Below are 17043 nucleotides of genomic sequence, written 5' to 3'. Positions count from 1 at the left end.
TGTTTGTTCACGCACTACTACTAGTTAGATGCATAGGTTTCTTTATTTTTAGCAAACGTTAGCTACAGTAGTACTGTACAGTTAGTCTTAACTTCCAAAGAAGCCATATGGTTTTTGTCTTGAAATACATTCACGGTCTCAGTCGCCACCTTGTGGTTATTATTGACCAAATATCTCAAGACTAGGTTAACACCGCGAGTAGCTAGCTTTTTTTGAGTTGTATACTGTTGACTAATCACATGATCGTGTCCCCTTTCTACAGTGACCAGTCATTTTGTTAAGTTCAGGGATGAACTTCTCTGAGGTCTTCAAACAGTCTAACCAACTGTGCAGAGTTTCACCAGATGGAAAATATTTGGTAAGCAATCATTTGTTTCAATATACACTTAGTAATCAAATCAAAGTTTAATGCTTACAGGCTCTAACCAATAGTGCAGAAAAAGGTATTAGGTGAACAATAGGTAAGTAAAGAAATAAAACAACAGTAAAAAGACATATATATATATATATATATATATACATACATACACTGGTTAGTCAGGCTGATTGAGGTATTATGTAGATATGTTTAAAGTGACTATGCATATATGATGAACAGAGTAGCAATAGCGTAAAAGAGGGGTTGGTAGGTGGCGGGACACAATGCAGATAGCCCTGTTAGCCAATGTGCGGGAAGCACAGCTCAATTGACATAGTATGTATATGAATGTATAGTTCAAGTGACTGCATATATGGTAAACAATGTAGATAATGTAATGATTAAGATTGTACACAAAATTAAACTGAAAACGGATACATACTGTATACAGGCTGCCAATAATGATTTATTAATTGAAGGCTGCTGAGTTCCATGAAATTAGTTCCTTTTGCATCCCTTTAATATTTTACGTAGAAATTGAGCATCAATATAGAATTTAAAAGCTTGTTATATTAAATTATGTTCCCTTTAATGTAGACCACATGGACAATTCAATAAATCTGATTTATGGTATGAATAAAGAATTGCTAAAGTGCCAGAATTCTACATTTTGACATGTCCCTCTGCTACTTATAGGAAGATTTTAATTAACTTAACCCCAGAATGTCTCCAAGCTTTCACCATCATTGTAAATCCATAGTTATTTTGTTGCTTTGAGTAATTTATGAATTATAATATTTATTTAATGTAATTAGTGATTCATCTAATCACATAATGCATGTCCCTCATTTTAAAGCCAACCCTGTTACGTGAAATGAACTTTCATTTTAATATGGTGAAAATATTCCTTTGAGTAATTTTTTTCAAACATCTAATTGTCAGAACTGGTTCTAATCTTTTTGGCCATTTTCTGTTGTGCTGTGGAAAACTCTTACCTATAGATGGGCTCTAAATGTTTTAAGTTTAATTTTATAAATTATGTTTGCATTCAATTGTCCCTCCCTGCACACTATAAGCTTCCAATTCCCCAAATCCAAGGGGATCTATGGCTGATTTAAGATGAAATCGTCAACCCTGTTACTTGATTTGGCACTTACCATAGTCTTTTTTTATTTAACCTCGAGATAGGAAAACTTTATTTTTATATTTTATTATGGAGTGACTTGCTGTTGCTAAATATACAGATATTTCTGGGCATGCAGGATCCACTAGTCTACCTACCTCCTTTCAGCTGCTGCTCATTGCTCAGTCACCCTGTGACTCTGCTGCCGCTTGTACACAAAACAGTTCGATCAAACGTAGCTAATTGTAACCGTAAGCTGTTGCAAACATAAGCATTACATAGAGGTCTAGCAATTTCATGTTATTTTTTCAGGAGTTAAATGCCGCTATTTAGGCAAGCTATATGTAGCTTACACAGCATATCAAACAATCAAGTCGCAAGACACTCAATCAATAGCGATTTTATGTCATTTCTTCATCATTGGAAACATTGTCTGAACAGGAGGCAGACTGGCTATATGGCAGCAAAATGTTCTACCAAAGGGACTAGTTGTGGATAAAAATCAGTGTGATGACGTAGTGCACACAATGTACTGTTTCGCATACGTTTTCATGTACCGAATAAGAATCTAAAGTTCAGTGCGTTATCGCATTTTCAACTGTCCTGTTTTTGGCACAAACTGTTGCGTTAAATAGCGAATGTGCCTACTCAGGTCTTGGCTACTGCTCTTTCTCGTATAATACATTTTACAGACACAAAAGATCCCACCATGTCGAACAAACAAATTATCTGTCTGCTTTTATACAATTGTAACGAAACTTCCTGTTTCGATCACAGCTTTTTTTGTTATACCATATGACTTGCATACAAACTGTGGATGGAAACATCGTTAATGACCCGTGTGATTCGGATCCTTAGATTTGAGAGAAGTTTCCAGAGTGATGGAGGTGGGGCAGGGGCCTCTGCCTTTTTGTTAATTTGAACATGTGCTCTTTATGAATCATGTTTGCAATAAGACACTAAAGTAAAACTGCAAAGAAATGAACGTTTTGTCCTGACATCACTGAGTACCACTCTTCATATTTTCAAGCATAGTGGTGGCTGCATCATGTTATGGGTATGCTTGTCATCGGCAAGGACTAGGGAGTTATTTAGGATAAAAAATAAACTTAATAGATCTAAGCACAGGCACAATCCTAGAGGAGAACCTGGTTCATTCTGCTTTCTAACAGATACTGGGAGACAAATTCACCTTTCTGCAGGACAATAACCTAAAACACAAGGCCAAATTATACACTGGAGTTGCTTTCCAAGATGACATTGAATGTTCCTGATTGGCCTAGTTACAGTTTTGACTTAAATCTGCTTGAGAATCTATGGCAAAACATGAAAATGGGTGTCTAGCAATGATCAAAGATGAACTATACAGAGCTTGAAGATTAAAAAAAAAAAAAAAAAAAAGAATGGGCAAATATTGTACAATCCAGGTATGCACAGCTCTTAGACTTACCCAAACACACTTGCAGCTGTAATCGCTGCCGAAGGTGATTGTAACATTTATTGACTAATGGTTGAATACTTATTTAATCAATATATTAGCATTTTCATTAATAAAGGTATAATTTGTCCCCAACTTTGACATTAGAGTATTGTTTGTGGATCATTGACAAAAGACAAATCAATTTTAATCCCACTTTGTAACATAACAGAATGTGTATAAAAAATAAAAAAAACTTTCTGAAGCACCGTAGCAACATGCCTATAAATTACCTTCTGAAAGTATTCAGACCCCTTGACTTTTCCCACATTATGATACAACCTTCTTCTAAAATGGATGAAATAGTTTTTTTCCCCATCATCAATCTACACACTAACCCATAATAACAAAGCAAAAACAGGTTTTTAGACATTTTTATATGTATTAAATAAAAATGGAAATATCACATTTACGTACAGTACCAGTGTGGACACCTACTCATTCAAGGGATTTTATTTTTACTATTTTCTACATTGTAGAATAATAGTGAAGACATCAAAACTATGAAATAACACATATGGAATCATGTATTAACCAAAAAAAGTAGCCACCCTTTTCCTTGATGACAGCTTTGCACCCTCTTGGCATTCTCTCAACCAGCTTCACCTGGAATGCTTTTCCAACTCTCTTTAAGGAGTTCCCACATATGCTGGGCACTTGTTGGCTGCTTTTCCTTCACTCTGCGGTCCAACTCATCCCAAACCATCTCAATTGGGTGGAGGTTACTGGAGGCCAGTTCATCAAATAGACCTTACACAGCCTGGAGGTGTGTTGGGTCATTGTCCTGGTGAAAAACAAATGATAGTCCCACTAAGCGCAAACCAAATGGGGATGGCGTATCGCTGCAGAATGCTGTGGTAGCCATGCTGGTTAAGTGTGCCTTGAATTCTAAATAAAACACCAACAGTGTCACCAGCAAAGCACCCACACGCCATTACACCGCCTCCTCCATGCTTCACGGTGGGAACCACACATGCAGAGATCATTAGTTCACCTTCTCTGCGTCTCAGTCACGGCGGTTGGAACCGATCCCAAATTTGGACTCATCAGACCAAAGGACAGATTTCCACCGGTCTAATTCTAAATCTTCTTCTTATTGGTGTCCTTTTAGGAGTGGTTTCTTTTCAGCAATTTGACCATGTCCTTATTCATGTAGTCTCCTCTGAACAGTTGTCTGTGAAGCATTTATTTGTGCTGCAATTTCTGAGGCTGGTAACATTAATGACCTTATCCTCTGTAGGATAAGCAGAGGTAACTATGGGTCTTACTTTCCTGTGGTGGTCCTCATGAGAGCCAGTTTCATCATAACGCTTCATGGTTTTTCCGACTGCACTTGAAGAAACTTTAAATGTTCTTGCAATTTTCCGGATTGACTGACCTTCATGTCTTAAAGTAATGGACTGTCATTTCTCTGCTTATTTGAGCTGTTCTTGCCATAATATGGACTTGGTCTTTTACCAAATAGGGCTATCTTCTGTATACCACCCCTACCTTGTCATAGCACAACTTATTGGCCCAAACCCATTATGAAGGAAGGAAATTCCACAAATGTAACTTTAACAAGGCACACCAGTAATTGAAATGCATTCCAGGTGAATATCTCATCAAGCTGGTTGAGATAATGTCAAGAGTGGGCAAAGCTGTCAGGTAAAGGGTGGCTACTTTGAATAATCTCAAATCTAAAATATATTTTGATTTGTTTAACCCTTTTTTGGTTACTCCTTGTGTTATTTCATAGTTTCCATGTCTTCACTATTATTCTACAATGTAGAAAATGGAGAAAGAAAAAAAAGAAAGAAAAAAAAGAAAGAAAAGAAACACTGGACACTCGCACCCATTCAAACTTTTGACTGGTACTGTAAGTATTCAGACCCATTACTCAGTACTTAGTTGAAGCGATAATAGCCATGAGTCTTCTCGGTATGACACTACAAGCTTGGCACACCTGTATTTGGGGAGTTTCTCCCATTCTCTGCAGATCCTCTCAAGCTCTGTCAGGTTGGATGCAGAGTGTCCCTGAACATCTATTTTCAGGTTTCTCCAGAGATGTTCACGTCCGTGGGCCACTCAAGAACATTCAGAGACCTGTCCCGAAGTCACTCCTGCGTCGTCTTGGCTGTGTGCTTAGGGTCGTTGTCCTGTTGGAAGGTGAACCTTCGCCCCCAGTCTGAGGTCCTAACCTGCTCCAGAGCGCTTTTCATAAAGGAGCTCTCTGTACTTTGCTCCGTTCCTCGATCCTGACTAGTCTCCCAGTCCCTGCCACTGAAAAACATCCCCACAGCATGATGCTGCCACCACCATGCTTCAATGTAGGGATGGTGCCAGGTTTTCTGCAGACGTGACACTTGGCATTCAGGCCAAAGTGTTCAATCTTGGTTTCATCAGACCAGAGAATCTTGGTTTATTTGGTAGCATTTAAATCCGCCACCGCATGGCAGGTACCCTAGTCATATAAATGTTTTCAGTGCAAATATGATGCACACCGTATGTACTCCACTTATGCACTCAAATATGCACTTTTAAACATCGACAACAGGCATGGCAGATAGACGTTCATGGTCTTACAACCGAGGAGTTAACAAGTCCAAAAGTACACAGATGTGCCGGAACATAACTTTTTTCTGCTCGACTGTCTCACTTCCTGTCTCTCTCCATCTGCCCCCCACCCCCCAGGCCACGTGTGTGCAGTACAGGCTGGTGGTGCGTGACGTGAACACCCTACAGATCTTGCACCTTTACACTTGCCTGGACCAGATAGTCCACATGGAGTGGTCCTCTGACTCGCTCTTCATCCTCTGTGCCATGTACAAGAGGGGACTAGTGCAGGTATGCGCTCCTCTATTAGGCTAGTGCATATTGTTTTTATCTCATTTGTCCAATAATGACAGTTGGTGTATTTTATTTTTATTTTTTGGTACTGAATTAGCTTGTTCAGACTGTTGATGGATGCTTAAATATACAGAATGTGGGAAATTAAACTGGGAATAAAGTGTACAAATATAAATCAACAACTTGCACAGATAAAGTGGAATTTAAGTAGATTATTACTGACCATTTTGTAATGAAAGGGAAATTACCCCTCATTTGAGACAGTGTTAAGATCAAATGCACTGTGCAAAAAGAACAGCTTACTTTTGCAGAGGTAACCATCTCCAGTCTTTCATTTCGTCTCTGGGTCAGATTTGGTGTGGTCAAAGGTTTGAGTACAGGTTGAGCTCAGGGAAAGGTAGTTGTCCTTCTCTCACAATCTCTCCTCTCAGGTGTGGTCTCTAGAGCAGCCCGACTGGTACTGTAAGATTGACGAGGGCTCGATAGGACTAGTCTCCTCGCGCTGGAGCCCAGACGGACGTCACATTCTCAACACCACAGAGTTCCATGTAAGTGTGAAGTCACTAGGAGTGTGTTTATGTGTTTGTCTGGTGTCGACTGTTGCTGCCCATAATGAAGGAGGAGACCTGAAAATAGACAGCAGACACCAGACCCTGCCCCACCTGACAAATGTATGCCTGATTTCAGTTACTCCAGCTAGTGTTCTGTCATATCCTCGACACACAAATTAAGTTACTTCCGAGTCCTATTTAATATCTCCTCCCCGAAGTGTGCACTCGTTCATTCCCTTTGAAGCATTTAAAAAGCACTGGATTGGTGTAAGTCTGTGCTTAAGTGGGTTTTCACCATGTTCCGTACACTACTCCCTCCCTTTGAAATCCATGGTGGAAGTGTACAGGGGAGAAACGGAATTGGGCTGTAGATATTTGTTATATTCTTGGAAGTTGACAATCCATCCAATGTGTTTTGTCACACATCCAATAGGCTGGGAAATTCAGCCACACTTAGACATTTTTAATGTGGTGAGTTTTGCTTAATAAGAAATGGCAAAGTACATTTATAGCGTCTTTCTGATTAGTTTAGACTTTGAATGAACATGCTTGCTGGAACCAAACCAGTGTCGGTGTGACGACATCGCAGCTTGCTTTGCACGTCTGCAATGACTGTAGGTGAAAGTGCAGTCGTCTGGCTTGTTGGGAGCATATTTGTCCCTAGGTATCAGAGGGGGGAGTGGGCTGCACTCGTCCTCGCCCTCCTGTTTGGGTTACGACTTGGGCACCGTGCCATGGCGGGGCTCGCCTGACGCCCGAACCCGACTCCAAGACTCACTGACAGGTGCCGGGGCCCAGGCACAACTGTGTCTGGAGGTTTGAGAGGGAGCAGGGAGTGCAAGTGTCTGACATTTCTGCTTTGTCTGTCTGCTTCTTCAACAAACACAGGAATAGAATGGAGTCTCCCTAGGTCTGTCTGCTCCTGGGTCTGTCTGCTCTTTCCATTAAATTCTGAGAAGGGAACAATTGTCAGTTGTTGATTTGGGGAAGATGTAAAACAAATACATTTTGCAACAATGTGCATTTCTTATTGGATAAGTTCAAGTAGCCCCCCCTGTTTGTTGCCTTGTATGGCTCAGAACTCATGCAAGATCCCATGTTTTCACATTTGGGGTGCCAAGCCCGTTTACCAAAAGTCTAGGGGTGATGACGCCCGCGTTGCCCAGTGCTGCTGACCTCACCTTCACCCCTCCACAAAGATTTCATTATGGCTGTGCCAGACGGGTGTTCGTATCAGGGCTCAGTTTCAGTAGGGAGCTCATGAACAAGATGCTATATTAACTTGTTAGGGGACAGCTGCTGTGTTGAACCCACTGTGTGTGTGACTGTGTGTTTTCTTTTCTCCCCACTGACTGTTTTGATACATGGATGCAATTTGTCAGTTAACAGCTGATGGTGCTAGACGAGGGTTTGGATTTACGCTCATCTCTGTAGATATGCCATTTCGCGTAGGAGAGTCGCCGGAGCAGCAGGCCGCTGCGTGAGCCAGTCTCCAGATCTGATCTTACCTCCAGCCCTCACCACAGTTTGCACTGCTTTATTGTGCTTTGAGCTTTTTGTCCATGTACAAATGGTTAACAAGCAGTTTTTTTGATGCTAAAATTGTCTTACACCATATCTTGCATTCATTATGTGATTTAACTTACGGCCAATCGCTACTGTACATAAAGGACAATTGGAAAGTTGATTAGTCTATTGCATTCTCCATGTTCTTACAAGTTAGCAGGACATCCTGGAGTCTCTTGGCTGTCTGAGTGGGTTGCCTATCGTACACTCAGAAGTGACTTAACATTGGTAATTAGGACTAGCTTCATGGATAGGCCCGATGTCATTCAAATAGGTGTTTGTAGAATTACTTTTACCCTCATTGCATGTTCGAATCAAAAAGCCATACATAATTCCCACTCCTGATTCTCTCCAATGGCACTATGCTGCACATATTCACTGCTAATCCAACAAACCAGCTGAGCGAGCTGTAAAACCGGTGTGGAAGACATCCACTCAAGGCCGGCACGAACATTATATACCTCTAATGGTTTAAGCATTGTTGAGATCAGGTTAGCTGCGTGCCTGGCCGGCGGCGCGGGATCCCCGCTATAGCGCGTAGCATGTTGGCAGCGTTAGCTATCAGAGAAACTGTGAACCCAAGTAGCTGTCACAGCTTTACTCTGACAATCGACAATCAGTCATTCAGACTGATGCCTGGCTACACCGCACTCCAATCCACGGGGGAATTATAAGGCTGTAACAGGAGAAATGTGTCTATATCGGGTTGAGAGACCGTCTCTGATGGGGAATGCATATGGACTTATCCATTGCTGACAGATAGGCCTATGCAAAGATTCCTCGCAGGAGTCGCAGCATCACTAATTCTCTCTCGCATATAAAAAGTGCTGCCACAGGAGGAGCTGATGGATTTGTGATTTGCTGTCAGGGATTCTGCGGTGTAGTTGGTCCTGTTTATCAAGTGTAGCCTTTCTTGTCCCAGTGGGCCTGTTCTTTCTAGGGTTAAGTTGAGGGCTTGAGGCATAACTCCTGTGAGGTTATGTTTAGAACAAGGCTGTGGGAGAGCTTTAACAGGATAAATGAAACCAAGTCAAATTAATTCCTCCAATGGGAAGTGAACCAGTACTGTTGTGAGCTGGTAGCCACGGTTTAGGCCCTCCATCCACCCTGCCAGTCAGCACAACACCCTAGCAGGCACCTCTGCTACAACTCTGTAAAATGTGTCTTCTCGTCGACACATGGCCTCCCTGCTTATACAGTGCATTCGGTAAGTATGTAGACCCCTTTTTCCACGTTGTTATGTTACAACCTTATTCTAAAATGGATTAAATACATTTTTCACGTCAATCTATACACTACCGCATAATGACAAAGAGAACTAGTTTTGACGTTTTTGCTAATTTATTAAAAAAAGAAACGTACCTTATTTATGTAAGTATTCAGACCCTTTGCTATGAGACTTGAAATTGAGCTCCGGTGCATCCTGCTTCCGTTGACCATCATTGAGATGTTTCTACAACTTGATTGGAGTCCAGCTGTGGTAAATTAAATTGATTGGACATGATTTGGAAAGGCACACACCTGTCTATGTAAGGTCCCACAGTTGACAGTGCATGTCAGAGCAAAAACCAAACCATGAGTTCAAAGGAATTGTCCGTAGAGCTCCGAGACAGGACTGTGTTGAGGCACAGATCTGGGGAAAGGTACCAAAACATTTCTACAGCATTGAAGGTCCACAAGAACACTGGCCTCTATCACTCTTAAATTGAAGAAGTTTGAGAAACAAGATTCTCTGGTCTGATGAAACCAAGATTGAACTCTTTGGTCTGAATGCCAAGTGTCAGGTCTGGAGGAAACCTGGTACCATCCCGACAGTGAAGCATGGTGGTGGCAGCATGCTGTGGGGATGTTTTTCAGATGCAGGGACTGGGGGACTAGTCAGAATTTAGGGAAATCTGAACGGCGCAAAGTACAGAGATCCTGCTCCAGAGCGCTCAGGACCTCAAACTGGGGCGACGGTTCACCTTCCAACGGGACAACGACTCTAAGCACACAGCCAAGACAACGCAGAAGTGGCTTCGGGACAAGTCTCTGAATGTCCTTGAGTGGCCCAGCCGTTCGAACATCTCTGGGGAGACCTAAAAATAGCTGTGCATCGACGCTCCCCATCCAACCTAACAGAGCTTGAGAGGATCTGCAGAGAAGAATGGGAGAAACTCCAAATACAGGTGTGCCAAGCTTGTAGCGTCATTCCCAAGAAGACTTGAGGCTGTAATCGCCACCAAAAAGGTGCTTTAACAAAGTACTGACTAAACTGTCTGAATACTTTTGTAAATGTGATATTTCAGTTTTATTTTTAATAAATGTGCAACATAAAAGTTTTTGCTTTGTCATTATGGGGTATTGTGTGTAGATTGAGGGGGTCTGACTATTTAATCAATTTTAGAATAAGGCTGTAATGTAAACAAAATGTGGAAAAAGTCAAGGGGTCTGAATACTTTCTCAATGCACTGTAACAAACTTCCTATAAAAGAAGCCTAAAGCTGATGATCATGCTGTGAAGGCCAATACAAAGCATTATTTGTGTGTGTGATGGATAAACAGAAGCGCCTTTATTTGCTCTTGGACCATCTTGTCTCTGTCCTAGACTGAAACGCCAGTCTACTGCTCCCAGTTTGCTTCCAAGGTGTAGTTTTACCAGCTTCAGTGCCCCAGACTGGCATGCCAGGCAACACAGAGAAGCATTTCTCACCTATTTTACATATGTGCCGCTCCCTCCCTCTTCCCAGTTTAAAGTTACACCCCCCCAGACAATCTCCCAACCCAGGCCCCCCATGTCAATGTGGTGGGGTACAAGTTATCCAAGAAGAACTGTGTTGAGCTGTGTTGATGGTGGTTTCCATGGATCTGTGGGGGGCGTGCGTGTGGGTGTAATGACAGGCCACAGCTGGATGTCTTGGTACCTCAGGAGCATGCCCTGGTCAGTTAGACCCTTACCCAGGGAAGCAACAGCCAGTGGGTCAGACAGACTCCTGCCTGAATGCCTTCCTCCCCTGAGTGAGAAAGTGAGCCCTAGTTAGAAAATCAGGGAAAGCATGCCATGCTAGATCTATTTAAAGTGTGTAGTTTTTTTGATGTTTGCACTTCTCTTACAGGAAGGTAAGTGTAGGCAAAGGGAGCACCCTGAATAAAGTTTTAATTGGAATTTTGGGAGTGTCGTTGTGAGTTCTGACATGCACACCATATAAGCCGCCGCCTACCAAGGCCGCACAGAGGCTGAGGGTCTTGATTACAGTTCACACTTGAATTGACGACCCTCGACTTTGTCACTTCTGTCTCAAGCTTATTTATTGTTATGAAGCCACATAACAGTCTTGGCTGATCACCGAGACTAGTTTAGTCCAGCATTTGCACAGGCTTAGTATTCAAAGTATGATAAGACAGGGTGCGGAGAAGTGTATGCATGCACATTTATATTGGCTTACTAGGTTGTAAAAGAAAATATGTAGGCCTTTCATTTTGCACCCATAACATGCTTGTGGTGGTAGGCTACATAGTCGTAATGTCATTTGGATGGTGTAGAATGACTACTGTTCTGGCTTTTACTTTTAGGAGTAACAATAACTGGGCTCGCTCTAGGCTGAAAACAAAATACTATATTGTGCATCTTACAGTATAGACCTAGTTATGTTATTTTTAACAAAGCATATGTAGTTTCAATGTTTTCACATGAACACCTTTGTTTTTCTGATCACAACTAAACGAGGAAGAAACTAAGAGTTCAGGACCTGTCACATGCTGGTCTTGGTTCTTGGAAGGCTAGATGCAGCGTGTTACTGTCCGCCTGCTGGTTGTGTGCTGCGACGTGTAAAGCTCATCTCGGAAGATTTTGGGGGACAGGGGTGACGTGAATCTTTACGGGTAGACAGGCTGGCATTGGCCTTGTTTCTATTGTCCAGTTCTGCTGGTAACCGTACTTGTACTTAACTGCTGTTATTAATGGATAGGCTAGAGATTTCATTATTGTAGTGTTTTAGATTTAGAACTTTCCCTTGTGAGTGGTTTAACCATTCAGCACAACCGCTCTTCTTAGTCTTATCCATCACGAAGACCCTCGTGGATCTCTTCCGCAGACAGACACGGAGTCCCCCAGGGGCTGTGTTGAAGCCGAACGGGGTGACTGCTGCGTTTGGTATAAAACCTAAACGGACGGAGTGGCAGGGATAGCGAGGAGCTCTCAGCGGTCTCATTAGTCGAAGAGTTGACTGAGCTCTTATTAATAGGCGGCTGTTGTTGACGCCCTGCTCTGAGCTCCACACTTACCACATTAAAGCCTCCATCCAGCTCCTCTTACAGAGGAAGAGGCCATGTTGCCAATGAAGAGCGGGCATGGGGTGCAAACGGCGACGCGGTTTGCTTTATTAAATGGGCCTAGACATTCAAAATAATTCATCGCGGATCAAAGATGTCTGTTTTTGGACGGATGAGTCTTTGTAGGCTATTGCCCTGTGCTAAATAACCTTTCACTGGGAGATGAGGTGTAGTTTGTTACATTTTTGTTTCTTTTTTTTTTTTTGGACAGCTGAGGGTTACCGTCTGGTCCTTGTGCACCAAAGCCGTATCTTACATCAAGTACCCCAAGGCATGTCAGAAGGGTAAGTACGTGAGTGTGTGTATGTATGTGTTTTTCAGCGAGAGGACTTGGGGACAGGGCCACACTGACTGGCTTGACACATGGGCTGGTGAATCGCGTCCCTCCCTGTCCCTTGACCTTAGGGCCTATGGGCCATCTGCTGACAGCTGGAGCCCTCTTCAGTAAAATGGTGCATGCTCGCCATAACCTGTTTGTCAGCAGCCAGTGGAGTTATTGTCTTGGGCTCCAACCACTACCCAAAGGTTCACACACCACCACCACGTGACCCAAGCACCGTTGGATCCACCGTATAAATAATCCAGCAATGCCAACCACTTGCCGCTGAAGGCCTCTTGATAGTTACACTCGATAGACTGTGCTGTACACCACAGCAACGCTATAGGTTAACATGACGACAAATTACCACAAATCATTTTGGACACGTGTCACCTAGATGAACATAATGTAGGTCTAAAGCATATCACTTTTGCATCTGCAAATTGTCCTCTATCCCAACATTGTCTTTGTACAAGGACTAGATGATGAGTAGTTGAGTCAGGTGTGCTTGTGTGTGGGGAAAGATTTTGACTATGTTAAATAGCGTTTCCTGTGCATTGTTTCCCCCCTGGTCTGTGGTTCCAGGGATAGACTTCAGCAGGGACGGCTGCTACATGGCCCTAGCGGAGCGCCGCGACTGCAGAGACTACGTTAGCGTGTTTGTGTGTGACGACTGGCACCTACTGAGGGTGAGTGCCACTCAGAGCTCCCACCACGGGAGTGTCCCAAAAAAAGTTTGTGGATTTACATTTTAGTTTGATAAACTCAAACTTTCAAAGATAATTCGTAAAAATCCAAATAACTTCACAGATCTTCATTGTAAAGGGTTTAAACACTGTTTCCCATGCTTGTTCAATGAACCATAAACAATTAATGAACGTGCACCTGTGGAACGGTCGTTAAGACACTAACAGCTTACAGACAGTAGGCAATTAAGGTCACAGTTATGAAAACTTAGGACACTAAAGAGGCCTTTATACTCTCTCTGAAAACCACCATAAGAAAGATGCCCAGGGTCTCTGCTCATCTGCGTGAATGTGCCTCAGGCATGCTGCAAGGATGCATGAGAGCTGGTCATGGGTGCACCTCAGCCACGCTCAAGGTCCTAATTGATATCTTAACCACCATCGATAAGAAACATTACTGTGCAGCCGTATTCATGGATCTGGCCAAGGCTTTCGACTCTGTCAATCACCACATCCTCATCGGCAGACTCTACAACCTTGGTTTCTCAAATGATTGCCTCGCCTGGTTTACCAACTTGTTCTCTGATAGAGTTCAGTGTGTCAAATCGGAGGGTCTGCTGTCCGGACCTCTGGCAGTCTATGCCACAGGGTTCAATTCTTGGACCGACTCTCTTCGCTGTATACATCAATGATGTCGCTCTTGCTGCTGGTGAGTCTCTGATCCACCTCTACGCAGACGACACCATTCTGTATACTTCTGGCCCTTCTTTGGTCACTGTGTTAACAACCCTCCAGGCAAGATTTAATGCCATACAACTCTCCTTTCGTGGTCTCCAAATGCTCTTAAATACAAGTAAAACTAAATGCATGCTCTTCAACCGATGGCTGCCTGCACCTGCCCGCCTGTCCAACATCACTACCCTGGACGGCTCTGACTTAGAATACGTGGACAACTACAAATACCTAGGCGTCTGGTTAGACTGTAAACTCTCCTTCCAGACCCACATCAAACATCTCCAATCCAAAGTTAAACCTAAAATTGACTTCCTATTTCGCAACAAAGCATCCTTCACTCATGCTGCCAAACATACCCTTGTAAAACTGACCATTCTACCAATCCTTGACTTCGGTGATGTCATTTACAAAATGACTCCATGTCATCTACAAGACCCTGCTAGGTAAAGTCCCCCTTATCTCAGCTCGCTGGTCACCATAGTATCACCCACCTGTAGCATGCGCTCCAGCAGGTATATCTCTCTGGTCTCCCCCAAAACCAATTCTTTCTTTGGCCGCCTCTCCTTCCAGTTCTCTGCTGCCAATGACTGGAACAAACTACAAAAATCTCCTGAAACTGGAAACACTTATCTCCCTCACTACTTTTAAGCACCAACTGTCAGAGAAGCTCACAGATTACTGCACCTGTACATAGCCCAACTATAATTTAGCCCAAACAACTACCTCTTTCCCTATCTTATTTATTTATTTTGCTCCTTTGCGCCCAATTATTTTTATTTCTACCCTGCACATTCTTCCACTGCAAATCAACCATTCCAGTGTTTTACTTGCTATATTGTATTTACTTTGCCACCATGGCCTTTTTTTTGCCTTTACCTCCCTTCTCTCACCTCATTTGCTCACATCGTTTATACTGTATTATTGACTGTATGTTTGTTTTACTCCATGTGTAACTCTGTGTCGTTGTATGTGTCGAACTGCTTTGCTTTATCTTGGCCAGGTCGCAATTGTAAATGAGAACTTGTTCTCAACTTGCCTACCTGGTTAAATAAAGGTGAAATAAAAATAATAAAATGAGGACTGCAGATGTGGCCAGGGCAATAAATTGCAATGTCCATACTGTGAGATGCCTAAGACAGGGATACGGGATGGACAGCTGATCGTCCTCGCATTGGCAAACCACGTGTAACAACACCTGCTCAGGATCGGAACATCACACCTGCAGGACAGGTACAGGATGGCAACAACAACTGCCCGAGTTGCACCAGGAACGCACAATCCCTCCATCAGTGCTCAGACTGTCCGCAATAGGCTTAGAGAGGCTGGACTGAGGGGTTGTAGGCCTGTTGTAAGGCAGGTCCTCACCAGACATGACTGGCAACAACGTCGCCTATGGGCACAAACCCACCGTCGCTGGACCAGACAGGACTTCCAAAAAGTGCTCTTCACTGACTCGTCACTGTTTTGTCTCACCAGAGGTGATGGCCGGATTTGTGTTTATCGTCGAAGGAATTAGCGTTACACCAAGGCCTGTACTATGGAGCGGAATCAATTTGGAGGTGGAGGGTCCGTCATGGTCTGTGGCGGTGTGTCACAGCATCATCGGACTGAGCTTGTTGTCATTGCAAGCAGTCTCAACGATATGCGTTACAGGAAAGACATCCTCCTCCCTCATGTGGTACCCTTCCTGCAGGCTCATCCTGACATGAACCTCCAGCATAACAATGCCACCACGCACAGAACGAGCAGTATGGCTGATTTCCTGCAAGACAGGAATGTCAGTGTTCTGCCATGGCCAGCGACGAGCCCGGATCTCAATCCCATTGAGCACGTCTGGGACCTGTTGGATCGGAGGGTGGGGGCTAGGGCCATTCCCCCCCAGAAATGTCTGGGAACTTGCAGGTGCCTTGGAGCAAATCTGGTGCAGTCCATGAGGAGGAGATTTACAGCAGTACATTATTCCATTTCTGTTAGTCACATGTCTGTGGAACTTGTTCAGTTTGTCTCAGTTGTTGAACTTATGTTCATACAAATATTTACACGTTAAGTTAGCTGAAAACAAACGCAGTTGACAGTGAGGACGTTTCTTTTTTTGCTGAGTTTACAAAACATTAGGAACGCTTTCAATTCATCGGGGCATGGACTTGACAAGGTGTCAAGCGTTCCACAGGGATGCTGGCCCATGATAACTCCAATTCTTCCCACAGTTCTGTCAAGTTTGCTGGGTGTCCTTTGTGTGGTGGACCATTCTTGCACGCTGGAAACTGAGTGTGAAAAACCCAGCAACGTTGCATTTCTTGACACGCAAACTGGTGCGCCCTGGAACCTACTGCCATACCCAGTTCGCTTAAATCTTTTCTTGCCCATTCACCCCCTGAATGGCACACATCCACAATCCATGTCTCAAGGCTTAAAATCCTTTAAAACGGTCTCCTCCCCTTCATCTACATTGATTTGAAGTGAATTTAACAAGTGACATCAATAAGGGATCAAAGCTTTCACCTGGTCATTCTGTCATGGAAAGAGCTCATGTTCCTAATGTTTTGTACATTTTGACACATTGTAAAGTGGGACCCACAAACAACCGATGCACCTGTACAGATGCGCAGTTTGTCCCTGTCTTTTTTCTGCTAATTGTCTGTATCCTCTTGTTTGTCCTCCCCTGTCTACCTTTCAAAGCACTTTGAAACAGAGACCCAGGACTTGGCGGGGGTGGAGTGGTCTCCTAACGGCTGTGTTCTGGCTGTATGGGACAGCTGTTTGGAGGTAAGCCATTGTAAAATTAGTTGACAATATGTTGACGAAGTGGGAACCCTGAGAGAGTGTGTGTGTGTGCTCTCTCCCCAGTACAAGGTGCTGCTGTATTCGCTGGACGGCCGGCTGCTGTCCACCTTCAGTGCGTATGAGTGGTCGCTGGGCATCAAGTCTCTGGCCTGGAGTCCCAGCAGCCAGTTCCTGGCCATCGGCAGCTATGATGGAAAGGTCTGCGCTCTGTCTCCTTCTCTTTCTATAGGCTTACGGTGGCTTCCAGATACACGCATTCTGTGCAACCTGTGCAGATCTGTGTTAATTTCTTCAACAATAATTT

The 17043-nt window shown here is 43.5% G+C and overlaps 2 protein-coding genes across 6 annotated transcripts in view; one reads left to right on the top strand and one right to left on the bottom strand.

Annotated features, from left to right (window-relative positions):
* The window catches only part of tp73 (tumor protein p73), a 44982-nt gene extending 38638 nt beyond the window's left edge, over positions 1–6344 (bottom strand). Inside the window, exon 1 of one of the 2 annotated variants that reach the window (XM_052482926.1) lies at positions 6091–6344. In XM_052482926.1, coding sequence (XP_052338886.1) covers positions 6091–6122 — 32 coding nt within the window. In that variant the 5' untranslated portion in view covers positions 6123–6344. The remainder of the gene's footprint in view (positions 1–6090) is intronic. The other variant, XM_035741000.2, reaches the window with a different exon arrangement.
* Positions 1–17043, top strand: part of wrap73 (WD repeat containing, antisense to TP73) — a 63217-nt gene that overhangs the window by 40609 nt on the left and 5565 nt on the right. For all 4 annotated transcript variants that reach the window (XM_052482931.1, XM_035741006.2, XM_035741005.2 and 1 more), the window contains exons 2-8: positions 263–358; positions 5632–5784; positions 6219–6335; positions 12427–12499; positions 13120–13223; positions 16635–16721; positions 16803–16937. In XM_052482931.1, the coding sequence (XP_052338891.1) occupies positions 290–358; positions 5632–5784; positions 6219–6335; positions 12427–12499; positions 13120–13223; positions 16635–16721; positions 16803–16937 (738 nt within the window). In that variant the 5' untranslated portion in view covers positions 263–289. The remainder of the gene's footprint in view (positions 1–262; positions 359–5631; positions 5785–6218; positions 6336–12426; positions 12500–13119; positions 13224–16634; positions 16722–16802; positions 16938–17043) is intronic.

This window comes from Oncorhynchus keta, chromosome 28 (assembly GCF_023373465.1).
Source record: "Oncorhynchus keta strain PuntledgeMale-10-30-2019 chromosome 28, Oket_V2, whole genome shotgun sequence".
In the NCBI taxonomy this organism is placed as follows: Eukaryota; Metazoa; Chordata; class Actinopteri; order Salmoniformes; family Salmonidae; genus Oncorhynchus; species Oncorhynchus keta.
Note: the sequence above shows the minus strand (reverse complement) of the source record. Positions and strands in the feature narration are given on the sequence as shown.